Below are 14,995 nucleotides of genomic sequence, written 5' to 3'. Positions count from 1 at the left end.
CACTTTCAAGTATTCAACTCCTCCAAAACTAAGCCAGTGAAGAGATTACCCACCTTTTTGCCTTCAGAACATGTAGAACAGCTCTAAAAAACAGCTCATCAAACTCCAGCTGCAATTTTTCCACAGAGTAGGGGTGTTCTACTGATCCATATTGTTTATTGCCACTAACATACTGGGCCCAGTGGTCACTCACATGACACAGTGTCATCCTACACAGCAGAGCAAACAAGACAATGTAAGATCATTAAGTATGTCACCATCACAGGAAAACACAGGCAAGGGCAACCAGATTAGAGTCTAGCCACAAGAGACATGTCCAACATTTTGCCTTCTGGGTCCCGAAGCTTTCTATATAAATTGTATCATTCAAATTTCTGTGTTCTCTTTCCTTGGTTTTGCAAGCTCACAAGGCACAATATTCTGTTCTGTGTGACCTTTGGAGCCTTAAGGTAACTGTACACAATGAAATGGCAGAAAGTTCATATGGGAATAATTACACTGAGAAAGCTACTGCCTCCATAACACAAAGAAAAAGATGGATTTTGTTTCTGATTTGACTGTACTCTCCCTTGAGAATACACTCATAGAAGCCATGTAGAGTAAATGCTAGAGATTTAAAAATAAAGAGCAGCATTTAGGCTTCAAATACATTACTGCAACATTAGGACAATTCGCAGGGAGAAAATTAAAAACCCCAAAACAATTCTAAGTAAGAAAGGAAATAAAGCAGTAACATTGGTTATAGATAGGAGAAATTGAAGGAATTCCTATTTGTTGGGATTCATTGAGTATACAATACAAGCCTAACAACATCACTGATATATCAGCCTCATGTCCCACAGCTTACCTGGCTCCTCTGTACCCAAAGCATTCACATTTTGCAATTCCCCATTTCAGACTCCCAGACTGGCTAATGCTGAACTGACCAAATGTCAGAGCAAAACCTACCTAAGAACCATTTGGGTGGGGCTTATTTGTTTGTTTTATGGTTGGTTCTGGGGATTTTTCAGCAGCTCTGAATATCTAATGTACGTATAAAATGGACTAAATCACTCCACAGAGAAAAAAAATCTCTTACTTGATGAGCTGACCAATTCTCTTCACAAACTGCCGGTACCGTGCTCTGTTAAACGTTTCCAGTCCCACAGACAAAAGTTCCACTAAGGAGTTTGCAAAGGCAAAAATCTTCATCATCTTCTGGGGAGATGTTTTTTCAGGAAAATAAGCACCTAAGACAGAGACACGAAATAAGTGCCAAAAAAATAAGTGAATTTTGGATTTTTAAGTAACTTAACAAGCATTCAAATCAACAATTCACCATATTGTGAACTGGAATGTATGCTTTGTTTATGAAATGAACAATAAATACCTGCTAAGTATGAAAGTGCAAATAAACTATGCAGGTAATAAGACCTCTGGCAAGCAATTACAACTAAGAGGTGAGGGGGAAAAATAGCTCTGAAAGCACTTTTGGGAGTTAACTGACATCCAAACGCAAACTAAGGGAAAAGACTCCAATGTTTTGCATATTGCAATGAGGTTTTTATTTATCCCATACACATGGCATATACTTCTAGCTCATCTCTATAGCCTGCGAGCTGCTGCACAGGTTCATTATTATTTTTCTCAGAGAGCTTCACAGTACAGTAGCACTCTTGGCAGTGGCAGTCATTAATATAATTAGCATAAGCAAAATGAAGAATAACTCTCTGGCAAGTGATTTACCTTCAGATGTAAACCCGAGGAACTGCTGAAAGAGTTCATGAAATGGGAACTGTGACAACAGAGCAATCAAGTCATCTTCCAAGAGCAGAATCCAGCTTGTTTCAGGATCCTCATCCTATAGATAAATGCAGGTATTTTCAGTATCTCTACAGTAAAACCAGTAGTAAAAGGCTTCACTATTGTACTAATTTATAGTTTTGATAGGAGCAACTGAAATATTTGAATTCTCTCTGCTAATACTCATTACTGGAAGCTCCACTCTAGTTATACCACAGAGATAAATGAGACTAAAATAGAAGCAAATTCAAATCATGCTTTTTAACTTACCAAGTCAGATTTTCTTCACTCATTTCACAAAGATAAAGCTTGAACAAAAGCATAAAGGACAAAACAAAGAGAAGCAAAAGAAGTCATCTTCTGTACCTCTTCTCCTCCTTCATCTACCAGAGTCCAGTTCCCAGATTCCTTCCCAGAAGAAGAGGAACTTTTCCTTTCACTTGGTTTCATATGGCACATGAAATCCACACGATTTCTGGTTTAAAGCGAAAAATCAAGGGTAAAAAATTAGAAAACTAAAAATTCTGAATTTAATAACCTTTCAGTTAAGGGAAGATATTAAAAATCCAGATGCAAGAGGAAGAATTTAGCAAGTAAAGCAGAAAAATGCGTGGCAGAGAAGGCCCTGGGGGTGCTGGTGCCAGGGGCTGGACATGGGCCCAGAGTGCCCAGGGGGGCAGGAGGCCAATGGGCCCTGGGCTGTCCCAGCCAGGCTGTGACACAGCCCCAGGGCAGGGCCTGTCCCTGTGCCGGCACTGCTGAGGCAGCTCCAGTGCTGGGGACAGCTCTGGGCCCTCAGCACAAGAGAGACACCGAGGGGCTGGAGCGTGTCCAGGGCAGGGAACGGAGCTGGGAAGGGGCTGGAGCCCCAGGAGAGGCTGAGGGAGCTGGGAAGGGGCTGAGCCTGGAGCAAAGGAGGCTCAGGGGGCCCTTGTGGCTCTGCACAGCTCCTGACAGGAGTGCAGTGTTCCCTGGGGACAGCTGTGGGGGAGTCAAACTCTGCTCCCAAGTTACAAATGACAGGAGCATAAACAGCCTCAAGTCGCACTAGAGGAGGTTTGGATTAGATATTAGGGAAAATTTTTTCATGGAAACTTGTTCAGGCACTGCAACAGATTGTTTGGGGCAGTGGAGGAGTCAACATCTCTGGAAGTGTTCAGAAGGTTTGTGGATGTGGCACCAGAGGACACATGGCTCAGCAGTGGACACAGTGGTTCTGGGTTAAGGGCTGGACTCAACAACCTTAAAGGTGTTTTCCAGCCTAAACAATCCTGTGATTGTAAATGACTCTAGGATAACCTGGTTCCTGACATGCAGGAGCTGTAACAGATAAGCCTCAGCTCTTTTACCAGTAAGTGCAGACCCTGTGGAGGCTCTGAGTTCTGGTATCAGCATTTAGAGCAGCACCCCAGGCACATTAAGTTGGCGCTTGTTCCAAACACAAGTGTCAAAACACACTGGCAACACACATTCCCTCAAGATACACTGGTTTTCCCAGGCAGTTCTAGAAATTAAATGTAACAATAAAACCCTTTAAAATAATAACTTTCAATAACAAGACTCCCACTTAACCCAGACCCAATCTATCAAGAGCACAGTGACAACCCTAAACACCCACAGTTTGATTCTTTGACCTCAAAATCTGGGCAGAGGAAGAGGCAAGTTATGTAATTTATCTGGAGAACATAATTGCTTTCACTTGTGAGTGATTTCATTAACTACCTTCTCCAAGCACCACATTCCTACTAGATTTTTTTTTTAAATTTTTTTTTAAAGGATGAAAAATATATCGAGATGCCCAATCAGTGTGTACACCATCTCAACACCTTTACTCAGGGGATTCTATTGCAGCAGAGAGTATAAAAAGAGGAGACAGTATAAAAAACAGGCCACAGGTTTTTCAGTTCTCAGCAAAGCAAGAGATATTTCAGAAGCCACAGTAACAAAATGTGTGGGTTTGTCAGTCTTCACAGCTGAAAGAAAGCTGCATCATACTGTGTACAGCAAAAGGAGGTACTGCCAAGGCTGAATTTTAAGATGAATGAGTAAAAAGACCTTGATTTAAACTGTGAATCTATTTGCGCCCACTTTTATGACTTTGCCTGCAATGAACTTTCAGACTTTTACAAGTAGATTGTATGTTGTGTTTTCTATTCTAAAATAATCAGAACATATTTATAAAATCATGTTCATACTTACTTGACAGGAGACATAAGCAAGGCAAGAGATTGCATGAAATGAAAGACACCCGATGGGTTACCCAAGACTTTAATCTGAAATTAAATGCAAAAATCTAAGTAAATGTAAATAAGCAAAAGGCAAATTATTCTCAGCAGAGAAATTCACATTTCTCATTAGCTTTTTGTTAAGACTTAGAAGAATCCATAAATGACAGCATCCACACCCTGGACAAAGTATTGCCATGGCAAAATACTGTGACTTGTCCAAAAGAATTACTGAGAAAAATTAAAGGAGGGGTGGGAGGGGAAAAACCCAAATCAAAAGCTGCACAAAAAAAAAAAGACAACCTCTCTCTTTGTGCCACATGTAGGTCTGGGCACCAGGGGTAATTCAGACACTGAGCACAGGGGAAGACAAAATCCTACCACATTAGGTTAATTGGACTCAATGGTATTAAGGGTCTTTCCCAAGCTAATTTATTCTATACTTCTACTGCATTGTTTGCCTTTCCTTTTAGTTAAATTTTCCTGTAACTAGATTCCAATGTTTTCTCCTCATAGAAGGGCAAATATGTTCTTTGAAAAACACCCTGGTGCCTTTGGATATCCACAATCCGTCTGACCTAGACAAAGTGAACTCTTTCCTTTGTCCCTGAACTTTCCAGGGAAACCAGTCCCACTTCAATGCATAGGATACAAAAAAATCTGTTCCTCCTGACCCCTTACACAGCACAGAGCTGACTCCAATCTCACTTTTTACATACAGCTGAAGTCTAAGTATGCCTTCCACTTTTTGGAGAACACTCCCAAATCCTGGTCCATAAGGCCTTGACTCCCTTTCATGGAATCTCTCCAGTCAAGAGTGAAGTGTGTTCCCATGTCAACCTGCACATGGTTGTCCTAACAGGGAAAAACGTATTCCCTGACAAACCCCTCCCTGCCACCATGATTGCACACATCTGGAAAGGCAGTCATGAGGGATTAAGCAGGCACAAGACACTCTCCTCCCCTACCCAGGCCAGTCCCACTCCAACCGGCTGCCAGTAAAGAATTAAACATTCACACCTGGATGAATGGACAAGCCCACTCGCTGACGCCAGCTGGACACCGAAGGATGTGGTTGAAGAGGAAGAGATGGTCACCTGGACAGCCAATTCTCTGCAGCACAGACACCTACAGGGAAATGCATTGAAATCAGCTAAATAACCCTGAAGTTCATTTCCTCACAGTCTTGCTAACTAGAGTAACATTGTTCATTTCTCACCCTTTCTAACAAACCTGCATTTTCAGAGCATGTTACAGTAGAACAATATTTAAAATCTGTTTGCTTGCCTTATGAGCCACAAACCATTTTTTTGGTGTTAAGTAACTATTTCTTCTACAACTGCATTAAAATCTAATTCATTTAGAAATTGGCAGGAACAAAGGTTTCTCCAACACGGCAAGTCTGAACAGCTCTAATTTCAAAATAAGTAAAAGCACAATGAGTATTATTAACTTCACTGTGAGTAGTGTTGGCTGCTCAAGTGCCAATCCTCAGTAAAGCTACTTGATTTTTTCAGACAAGGGAATCAATTCTAAAGATCTGCTAAGAGATTCTGTTCCCCAAACAGAACAAACCCCATCAAAAAAACACATTGCCCACAAGACAGGAAGCGAAACAGTAACACTTCCAGAAATTATTCCTGAATTCAACCTGTGTGTTGGATCAGATATATCCATGCCTACTCCCTCACCAGTCTCTGCAGCCACATGAGAAGGTCACTGTGAAACTGAGGATCTTCAATGACCCTGCGAGTGAAGCTGAAAAGGACACTGATACATTCCTTCAGATGGCTCAGGTCTGAAGAGAGATTTTCTGACTGCTTTGAAACTGCAAATTAAAAACAGAATTAATGAAGCTTTGACAAGAAGTAGCAGCATGAAAAATGGGTTTGGGGCTGGACATAAGACTGCTCTCTGTATGAGAGCAGACAAAAAGACATTTCAACACTAAATCTGTCAGAAGAGAATACTTAAGAGCACTTTGTTTAATCTTGTAATTAAGCTCTGGACACTAATTATAAGAAGAATATACTGTGGTTATTCTCACAAAAGGCCTTCCCTCAACATCAGCTTTTTAAGAACCATTTACCATGCACATAAACCATCTGAGAGGTAGAGTGCAAACGGAGGAGCAATAAGAAAGAAAAATATCTGGGCCAGGAGGAGGAGAAATACTTTAGCTAAAAGATTATATTGGCACAAACTCAAACAAAACACTCAGGATGAAAACCAAAAAGATAGTTCTAAATATTAAGAGCTTAAGATTTCAAATGGCCTTCCAAGAGAAAGTAAAGTAGGAAAAATATCCAGCTCATTTTAGAATTAGGAAAAAGAACTGTATCAGATATTGCCTTGGACAAAAAAATATTGAGAATTTAGGTGTTCCATCCACACAGTGTTTCAGAACAGTAATGAGTGTCAGTCTGCAGCTCAGACAGAACTTCTGCATTCAGCTTTTACTGCCCAGGTGATAAAGTCAAGACAATTGGACATTTTCCTGTGAGAAAAAACTTTCACTGATCCCTACAGAAGACTAACAGTTTTTTGTAACACAAACTCCACCACAAGAGCCCAAAACTCCATCCACACACAAGGTGCTGGCACCCTGAGCAGGACTGGGAGCACAGCAAACACACCTTGTTCCTGCTGCTGCAGGGCCACGGATCTCAGCAGGGACGAGCTGCTGAGCAGCCTGTAAACGTAGGACTCCACCTGCAAGCGGGACAGCACCGAGGTGTATGAGTGCAGCGCCAGGGTCTGGTGCACGTGCTCTGCTTTGGCCTCAAAGAGCTTCCTCAGCTCCCCCAGCACGCCCTCGTTCAGCTCCACTGTCTGGTAGCGGTGGTGGCCTGTCACCTTGCACTGATCTGCACACACACCCTGAAAAGAGAGCAAATATTTTGTGTCAGTAGCTCTGACATTTTGTTGGGTCAGCCCAGCTGAAATCAATCACGATATAACCCTCTCTTAAACAGATTTCAAGGCTTTCATAAAAGGGGACATTTCATAAATGGAAAAGACAAATATTTGGCAATATCCTATGTGCTTCTGAGAGGTGCCAAGCACTGAAGATTCATATCTTTGACTTCTGAAGAAAAAATATTTCATGAACCCTAGGTAACTTCGGTTTGGAACCAGCCAGGAGTTACTTGCCTGCAGCATTGAGAGATGAGAAGAAAACCAGGTGTCTCACTCCCAGTGAGTGCACCTGCTTCTTAGTTTACAGATGTCCATACATATTTGGACCTGTTATTTTAAAGCTAAAACATTCACCGGAATGAGATAAATATTTCCCAAACTCCCAGGACAAATAATTTCCAGCAATTCCCTACTGCATGTTCAAAATATTTTCCTCTGCCTCATCTCTACTTTTTCAGCACAAGAAAAATACAATAAATAACATTCCTGCTATTCCTACAATAAATAACATTCCTGTTAATCTTTTATGCAATAAGGAAACATTCCTAAGAGCCAGCACTGTGAAAGCTTACCTTGAAAGCATCCCTGTGTTTCCTAAATTAGTAGAGTAAGAGTTTTCAATTGGTATAAAGACAAAAATTATTCTGTACACAAAATAAATATATAGTGAATTGAGATGAAATAAAGCAAGTAGCAATCTTACACAACTCTATTGTGGCATTAGAAGACGCAAGAGTGAAGCCAAAATTGCTTTTGGTACAGAAAACGATCAGGGCAAACCTCAGAATCCAGTGAGGCTCAGTGGTATTCCCCAAGAAAAAGGAAAGAATTCAGGTATGTTCAGTTCCTCAACTCTGATGAACTGCACTCACAGAAAGAGTAAAATCTACCCTATGCATAGGTGTAGAGCACCTTTGGACAATTCTGATGATGTGTGGGCTATAAACAGCATCAGAACAATTTCATTCACTCCCACTGTAATGCTGAGCTCCAAAGGCAAGTGTCACAGAAGGAGTCTGGGGGAAAACTTTTCTGATGTGTGCCCCAAAGAGCTCCATAAACCTCTCTGGTTTGCAGGCAAAAATGTTACAGAGTACCAAGACCATTCTGGAGGTAAGAAAAACCACAGCTACACTTATGGAACAAGTTACTGCAAATGGATCAGGGAGCCCTAGTGCTCCCTCTGAGTTGGGGCTGCTCCTGAGCACGACTCGAGCTCCCTGCAGCAGGAATGACATCGATGGAAACTGTCCCTACACTTGGCAGCAGGCCAGATGGGACATCAGTGCTACAGTCACTCCACCATTGTGCCCACATCTGCCTGGAGTGCTGGGAAACTTCACCTGACACCACGGACAGAACTGGGTGTACACAGCTCATCCTTTCTGACTCCAGAAGAAATCACCAATGTATATCCCACTGCCCTGCACACATCAGAGGTCAAAAATCAAATGACAAACTGTCTTAAGTCTCAAGAAGATGATATTCTGAAGTACTGGGGCTCAGAGGAGAGACAGAAAGCAAATGCAATAATCTCTGGACATGGAACTTTAGCGCCAGACAAAGTCCAGAGGAAGCACAGAAGTTGGTAAGAGGACTGGAGGATTCCCTATGAAGACAGTCTGAGAAAGGTGGGGCTGCTCAGCCTGGAGGAGTGTAGAGACTTCACATCCCCTTCCAGTATCTGGAAGGGGCTTAAAGGGAAGCTGGACAAGGATTCTTCACCAGGAACTGTAGTAACAGTAACTGTAGTTCTGTTACTACAGAACAGGACAACAAGAAAGAGGTCAAGGAACCAAGGACTAAAGGGATTAAACTGAAACAAGGGGTAATTTAGGCTAGTTATTAAGAAAAAAAGCCCTTTACTGTGGCTGTGGTGAGACACTGGCACAGGCAGCCCAGGAAGGTTGCCCCAATCCTGGCAGTGCTCAAAGCCAGGTTGGATAAGGCCTTGAACAACCTGGTCTAGTGTGAGGTGTTCCTGCCCATAGAAAGCAGGGCTGGAACTAGATGATTTTTAAGTCCCCCCGTCAACTCTTAACATTCTGTGATTCTTTTACAACAAAACACCTCAACTATGATAAACCTGGCAAGTAAAGTTAACTTCCAAATAATTTGGGCTCAAAAGCAGCTTCAGCAACAGCACCTGCACAGTCTTCTGCTGTTCCTTGAAAGTCCATAACCTCCCCTTCACATTTTGGCAGTCTGTTGCCATGGCCTGCAGCTCTGCCTCAGCCAAGAGCAGCTGCTTCCTGCAGCGCATGTAGTTCAGGAGCAGCTCGTAGAACTCATGCCTGTCCTGGTGAGCCACGCTCTCAAACTCCTCGGCGTAGGAGTCGACGTTCTCCAGCCAGGAGCAGGGCTCAAAGATCTTCAGCTGCTCCCTGGTGAAAGGCACCAGCTCCGGCTCGGAGGGCAGCTCTGGGTACAGCCGCTCGTGGTGCAGCAGGGGCTTCACTGCCATGATGGTGGGCTTCTCGTAGGACAGCTCCAGGGACAGGTCTGGGTACACCGGCCGCGGAACGCGCGCCCTGCACTTCTCGGGGCGCTGGGACGTGCTGGGGGGAAGCTTCTCTGAAGAGCTGGAGAGAGGATCTCTGAAGTCTGGTCGGTTTTCAGCTCTTCTGCCCTGCACAAAGCCCATCACGGACAGAGGGGGAGCAGTACTGGACTGAAAGGTACTGCTCAGAAAGTCAGAATTTCTAGATCCACTTGCACCTGCCTCCACCGGGCTCTGAGGTTTGTCCAACTTGCTCTTCTCAACGCCCCCCACACATTCCTCCTGGGAAGGATCAGCTTTGACCTCTTCTGCATCTTTGGGAGGCTCCAGAGCCACTGCCAGAGCCCCTTCACTTGCTGAGGATAATTGATTTTGGGGGGTGTCAGACACATCAGTTACAGTTGTTCTATTTTCTACTTCATCTCTGAGCTGAATTTCTGTGAATTCTGCAGTATGTTCCACTTGCACTCTCCCGGCTTGAGAAGACCCTTCTGCCACAGGAGGCAGGAAAACATCATCAGGCTCTTGTACCTGGGGCTCCTCATTACTTCTTTTCTTTTTTTCCTAAGAAAATAAAAAATTAACAGTGTCACTACCAAGTGAATCCCTTCATCTTGCATCCCAAATCCCACCAACACCAAAAGTAGTATTTGTCAGCATTATGACTCCAAAAGCCCTTTTAAACATATTAATTTTCATAATATTAAAGATAAAAATAAATATACCAAACAAATCCCTGTCCTTTAGCGGCCCTATGAAGACTGTCTACCACTGTGTGGTTTTGTGCTCTTGCACAAGGCTTCAACATTTCTAAGCAAAAATCTATAAATATCACAGAACAGACTGTTTCATCAACACAGAAAACAATCAACACAACAGGTCCCTGACACCTAAGAAGAGTTACTCAATTTCACCTATTGACAGGAAAAAAAAAGAAAAAGAAATTACTCTGTGATTCAGATCCATCTTAAGTTTTACATAATATTTTAGTGACTGGAAAAATATTTTCAAAACAGTAATTTCAGAACAAAGCAAGTCTAGAATGTAACCCTTAGCTACATTCTAAAACCATGGCAACATCTGAACAATTACTGAAATACCTATTTTCAGCAGGCAAAACACACTGGAGACACAGAAAAACTTAACAGTGCCATCAGAACTGTTAATCAATTTAAAATTGCAATTAGTTTGAGGCTCAACAATTCCCATAAATCTAATCTAAAACGTAGATTAACTTCCTTTCCAAAAACAACAGCATAGGAAATGAACTAAGATTTTGATAATCTGTAAATCATTTGCCAATTCGTTGGCACAGTGATTAGCCAATCTGTAAATTGTGTAGATCTAGCACTTTATTAGGAGCAAAACTGAGGAGTTAGGTCACAGTGCTCCACTTTTGGATGACCCAGATAATGTAACAATGAACACAGGTGAAATGAGTACAAGCTTTCAACTTTGGGGAAATAATAATAGGAAAAAGACCACAGTTCTGGAAACCTGCTTGCAGTATCACATATAATTTTACTAAACACCTGTATGTTTTTCCCTTAAGAGAAAGCATAAATGAAAACAGCCCAAATCAAGGCACTATTGATCAAGAACACCTTGATGTCAAGGCTAATTTTACTCTGAACATATGGTCATAGGTCCTTTACAAAAAAAAGAAATTACTCTGGCTTGGGCTTCATACTGCTTTCTGGTGTATTAAAAGCTGTAAACACTTCTGATCATAAAACAGCTCTGACTCACTACCTAAAGCTGCAGGTGAGAGGCTAAAAATACATCAGTGCAATTCTGTAAGCCAGGACTTGTCATAATAAGCATCTCCTGACAATTACCTCAAAGTCAATAATGTCCACAGGATACTGTATCACTAAATCGTATTTGTTCAGTGTATTGATCCACATATTTCACACAAACACATGCTGGTCCTCTCCCTCTACAATCTCAACGTTTCCTCTTGCACTCCTCATACAGAATAAACTCCCTTTATCTCTCAGTATCACCCTGCACCCCTGCCAGACACAGCTCTTTTTTAAAATTTATGATGTGCCTTTCAGTTCTCACTCTCCTAGGCAAAATAAATGGCACAACTTTTGAAAGAGATTTCATCTGAAAAAGAATGAGAGAAATCAAGTTCTGAACTAACACAGAGGAAAATTCTGCTTAAGCCACATATGAAAGAACCCCAGAATGGTTTGGCTTTAAGGGACCTTGAAGACCATCTCATTCCAACCTTTCCAGAGGCAGGGACACTTCCACTGGACCAGGTCATCCAAGCCCCGTCCAACCTGGCCTGGAACACTCCCAGGGATGGGAAAATGGCAGCTGCTCCTCAGCCTTGCCCCATGCCTGATGCTGCACAAGTTTAACTTTGGGGCTACCATTGTCAGAAAGCCCTGGGCTCCACTCCACCACTTGGCAGCTCTGCAGCTGAGCCAGCCTTTCTCTCAGCTCACAGGAATTCCAGCTTTTCAGAGGATTGCATTACAGCTTTTCCTGTGGCATGGGAATGGAAAACTCCTCAATGTGACTGACCTGCAAACTGCATCCTCAGGCACGCCCGGGTATTAACAGAAGTGAGCACAGTAATAGCAACAGAAATACCAGAAATGGGTCGTGTGCAGCACTGGAGAATTCAGGGTTCTCACATGTGACACCTCCAGAGAATTGTTTCTCAGTGAATTTCACCTGCAAGGGATGGCTGAAGACTGCAGTCACCACACACATGTCCTTAATGAAACAGCAGTGTCATCCATGACTCACCACCTTCCTGCAGGGAACCAATTCTCTTAGGCAGCACTCTGAAGGTCTGACTGCCTTGCACACGACAGGGGGCTGAACCAAAACCAAAACAACAGCACAGTAATTCTTCTGGGATTGCTTTTCCCTGCAATCTTTACTTGCCTTCCCTTCAGGAAGCACACCCACACTTGACACTTAGATTTAACTCTGGTTTTACAGAACACTGGTCGATTAATTCAGTGTTTTCAAAGAGCTTTGACAGTCATGACTTCAATGCCCTTGCTCTATATGGTTGTCCATAGGGACAAGAAGAAAGAGGCCAAGGAACCAAGGAAAACATTTCCACTTTGTCAGGTAGTTCAAATCATTCCCACAAACATTCTGGCTAAAGAAAATAAAGCCTTCAGAAAGCTGTCAGTACTAATATCATGAACAAGAAACACACGCAGAATAAAAACCTAGGAAGAGTGATACTTAAAAACTGCAGTGCCAACTTAAAAAGAAGTAGCACTATCACGAGTTACACACAGCATCATGTTCTCAGCATTTCAAAGCCAAACTTAGACAAGATGGAGTATCACAGAATCACTAAACGATCTAGGTTGGAAAGGAACTTAAAGCACATCTCATTCCATCCCCTGCCATAGGCAGGGACATCTTCCACTATTCCAGATTTCTCCAAGCCCTGTCCCGCCTGATCTTGAATATTACCAGGGATCCAGGGGCAGCCACAGCTGCTCTGGGCACCCTGGGCCAGGGCCTGCCCACCCTCCCAGCCAGCAATTCCTCATTCCCAATGGGCCAAAATCTGTCCCTGCCCTCTGGTCCTGGGAGCCATTGCCTGGCTGCTGTCCCTGCCTGCCTTGTCCCCAGGGGCTGTGCAGCTCTCCTGGAGCCCCTGCAGGCCCTGGCAGGGGCTCTCAGGTGTCCCTGGAGCTTCTCTGGTGCAGCTGAGCAGCCCCAGCTCTGTCTGCAGGACTGTCTGCCCACACTACAGTGAAACACTGTACATGCGGGTGAGCTCCAGCGCTGCACATTCCCTCAGCTCTCCCACAGGACACGGGACCCCTGAGGAGGCCGCAGGACAAGGTAAGAAAAAACCTTGTTTACATCCTGCTACAGCACAAGGCCTGTCACCACCCTCACACGCCTGGCAAACACTACAAAACCCACGGATACGGAGTGCAGAACAGCAGGAATCTTTTTACGAAACAAAAAAAAACCAACAAAAACACAACAACATCACCCAGATACGCTCCCCCACTCTCCACCCTCCACCATTAGAGGCCGCACAAACACGGATGTAAACACGGCCTGGCGCGGCCACCCCCACACGCGGGTCGCTCCCTCGGCCCAGCGGCGGCGGAGCACGCCCCGAGCCCCCCCCGGTGCCGGTGCCGTTACCTTGGGGCGGGAGCGGGCGCGGCGCGGGGGTCGCACGGCCTCGGCCATGGCCCCGCTCCCCGCGCTCAGGCGGCTCCGGGCCGCGCAGGTACGGGCGGCGGGACACGCCCCCGCCGCGCCGCCCAATCACACACAGCTATGGGCGGCGGGACACGCCCCTGCCGCGCTGGCCAATCACAGGGCGCGGCTGGGGTGGGGCGGGGCCTCGGCCATGAGGGAGGGACGGGGAGGGGCCGGGGGCTGGGGGAGGGGCCGGGGGCTGAGGGAGCGGAGGGGGGGCGGGCCCAGAGAGCGTCGGTGGGGAGAGACAGACACTCTGTGGGGACACACAGACACTCCGTGGGGACACACAGGCACTCCGTGGGGACACACAGACACTCCGTGGGGACACACAGACCCTCCATGGGGACACACTGACACTCTGTGGGGACACACAGGCACTCAGAGGGACATGCATACGCTTCTTGGGGACAGATAGACACTCCGTGTGGGCGGACAGACACTCCGTGGGGACGAACAGACACTCATGAGGACAGACAAACACTCATAGGGACAGACAGACATCCATGGGAACACACAGACACTCACAGGGACACACAGAAGACCCTCATCGGGACAGATACACACCCTGTGGGGGCAGACAGACACTCATAGGGACACACAGACACTTCATGGGGACAGACAGACGCTCCGTGGGGACACATAGACACTTCTTGGGACAGACAGACACTATGGGGGCAGACAGACACTCATAGGGACACAAAGACACTCTATGGGGATGGACAGACACTCCTTGGGAACACACAGACACTCCATAGGGACAGACAGACACTGCATGGGGACAGACACTCCTCGGGTACACACAGACACTCGTGGGAACAGACAGACACTAATAGGGACATACAGACACTCCATGGGGACACACAGACACTCATGGGGACACTTAGATCATCCATGGGGACATTTAGACTGCCCATGGGGTCACACAGGCCATCCATGGGGACACACAGAGCACCCGTGGGGTGACACAAAGTGTGCATGTTGACATCCAGTGCATGCATAGGGACAAACAGGGACACACTGACTGCCCAGAGGGACTCACAGAGAGTCCACAGTGACCCAGAGATTGCTGTAGGCACTCAAAGACTATCCACAGGGCCAGCCCAAGCTCCTGCCACAGGGAATGTGGGATGAGAAGCCAAGCCCCCACCGGCAGGATGGGGAGTGTGAGGTCACTTCTGTGTGCCCCAGGGCGTGAGACACCCTCCATGCAGCACAGCAGGAATGCTGGCTCAGCCCAGAGTAGGAGATGCTGTCCCCCAGAGCCCTGTCGTGGCACCCAGCCATTCCCAGGGAGCCACAGCCGGAGCAGGAGGGGCTTCTCTCAGTGCCCAGGAGGATGAGCCCTCCCAAAGCTCAG

General features: G+C 45.3%; 1 protein-coding gene across 4 annotated transcripts in view; it reads right to left on the bottom strand.

The window, feature by feature from the left end:
• Nucleotides 1–13,670, bottom strand: part of EPG5 (ectopic P-granules 5 autophagy tethering factor) — a 55,410-nt gene extending 41,740 nt beyond the window's left edge. For all 4 annotated transcript variants that reach the window (XM_064735574.1, XM_064735576.1, XM_064735575.1 and 1 more), the window contains exons 1-10: nt 13,576–13,670; nt 9,073–9,990; nt 6,644–6,887; nt 5,699–5,835; nt 5,028–5,135; nt 3,982–4,055; nt 2,149–2,257; nt 1,726–1,840; nt 1,079–1,229; nt 54–209 (exon numbers count right to left, since the gene is read on the bottom strand). In XM_064735574.1, the coding sequence (XP_064591644.1) occupies nt 54–209; nt 1,079–1,229; nt 1,726–1,840; nt 2,149–2,257; nt 3,982–4,055; nt 5,028–5,135; nt 5,699–5,835; nt 6,644–6,887; nt 9,073–9,990; nt 13,576–13,623 (2,060 nt within the window). In that variant the 5' untranslated portion in view covers nt 13,624–13,670. The remainder of the gene's footprint in view (nt 1–53; nt 210–1,078; nt 1,230–1,725; nt 1,841–2,148; nt 2,258–3,981; nt 4,056–5,027; nt 5,136–5,698; nt 5,836–6,643; nt 6,888–9,072; nt 9,991–13,575) is intronic.
• Nucleotides 13,671–14,995: the final 1,325 nt, after the last annotated feature.

The sequence above is a fragment of the Zonotrichia leucophrys genome, chromosome Z (genome assembly GCF_028769735.1).
Source record: "Zonotrichia leucophrys gambelii isolate GWCS_2022_RI chromosome Z, RI_Zleu_2.0, whole genome shotgun sequence".
Classification (NCBI taxonomy): Eukaryota; Metazoa; Chordata; class Aves; order Passeriformes; family Passerellidae; genus Zonotrichia; species Zonotrichia leucophrys.
The sequence above is the reverse complement of the archived record's forward strand: the minus strand, read 5'-3'. Positions and strand labels throughout refer to the sequence as shown.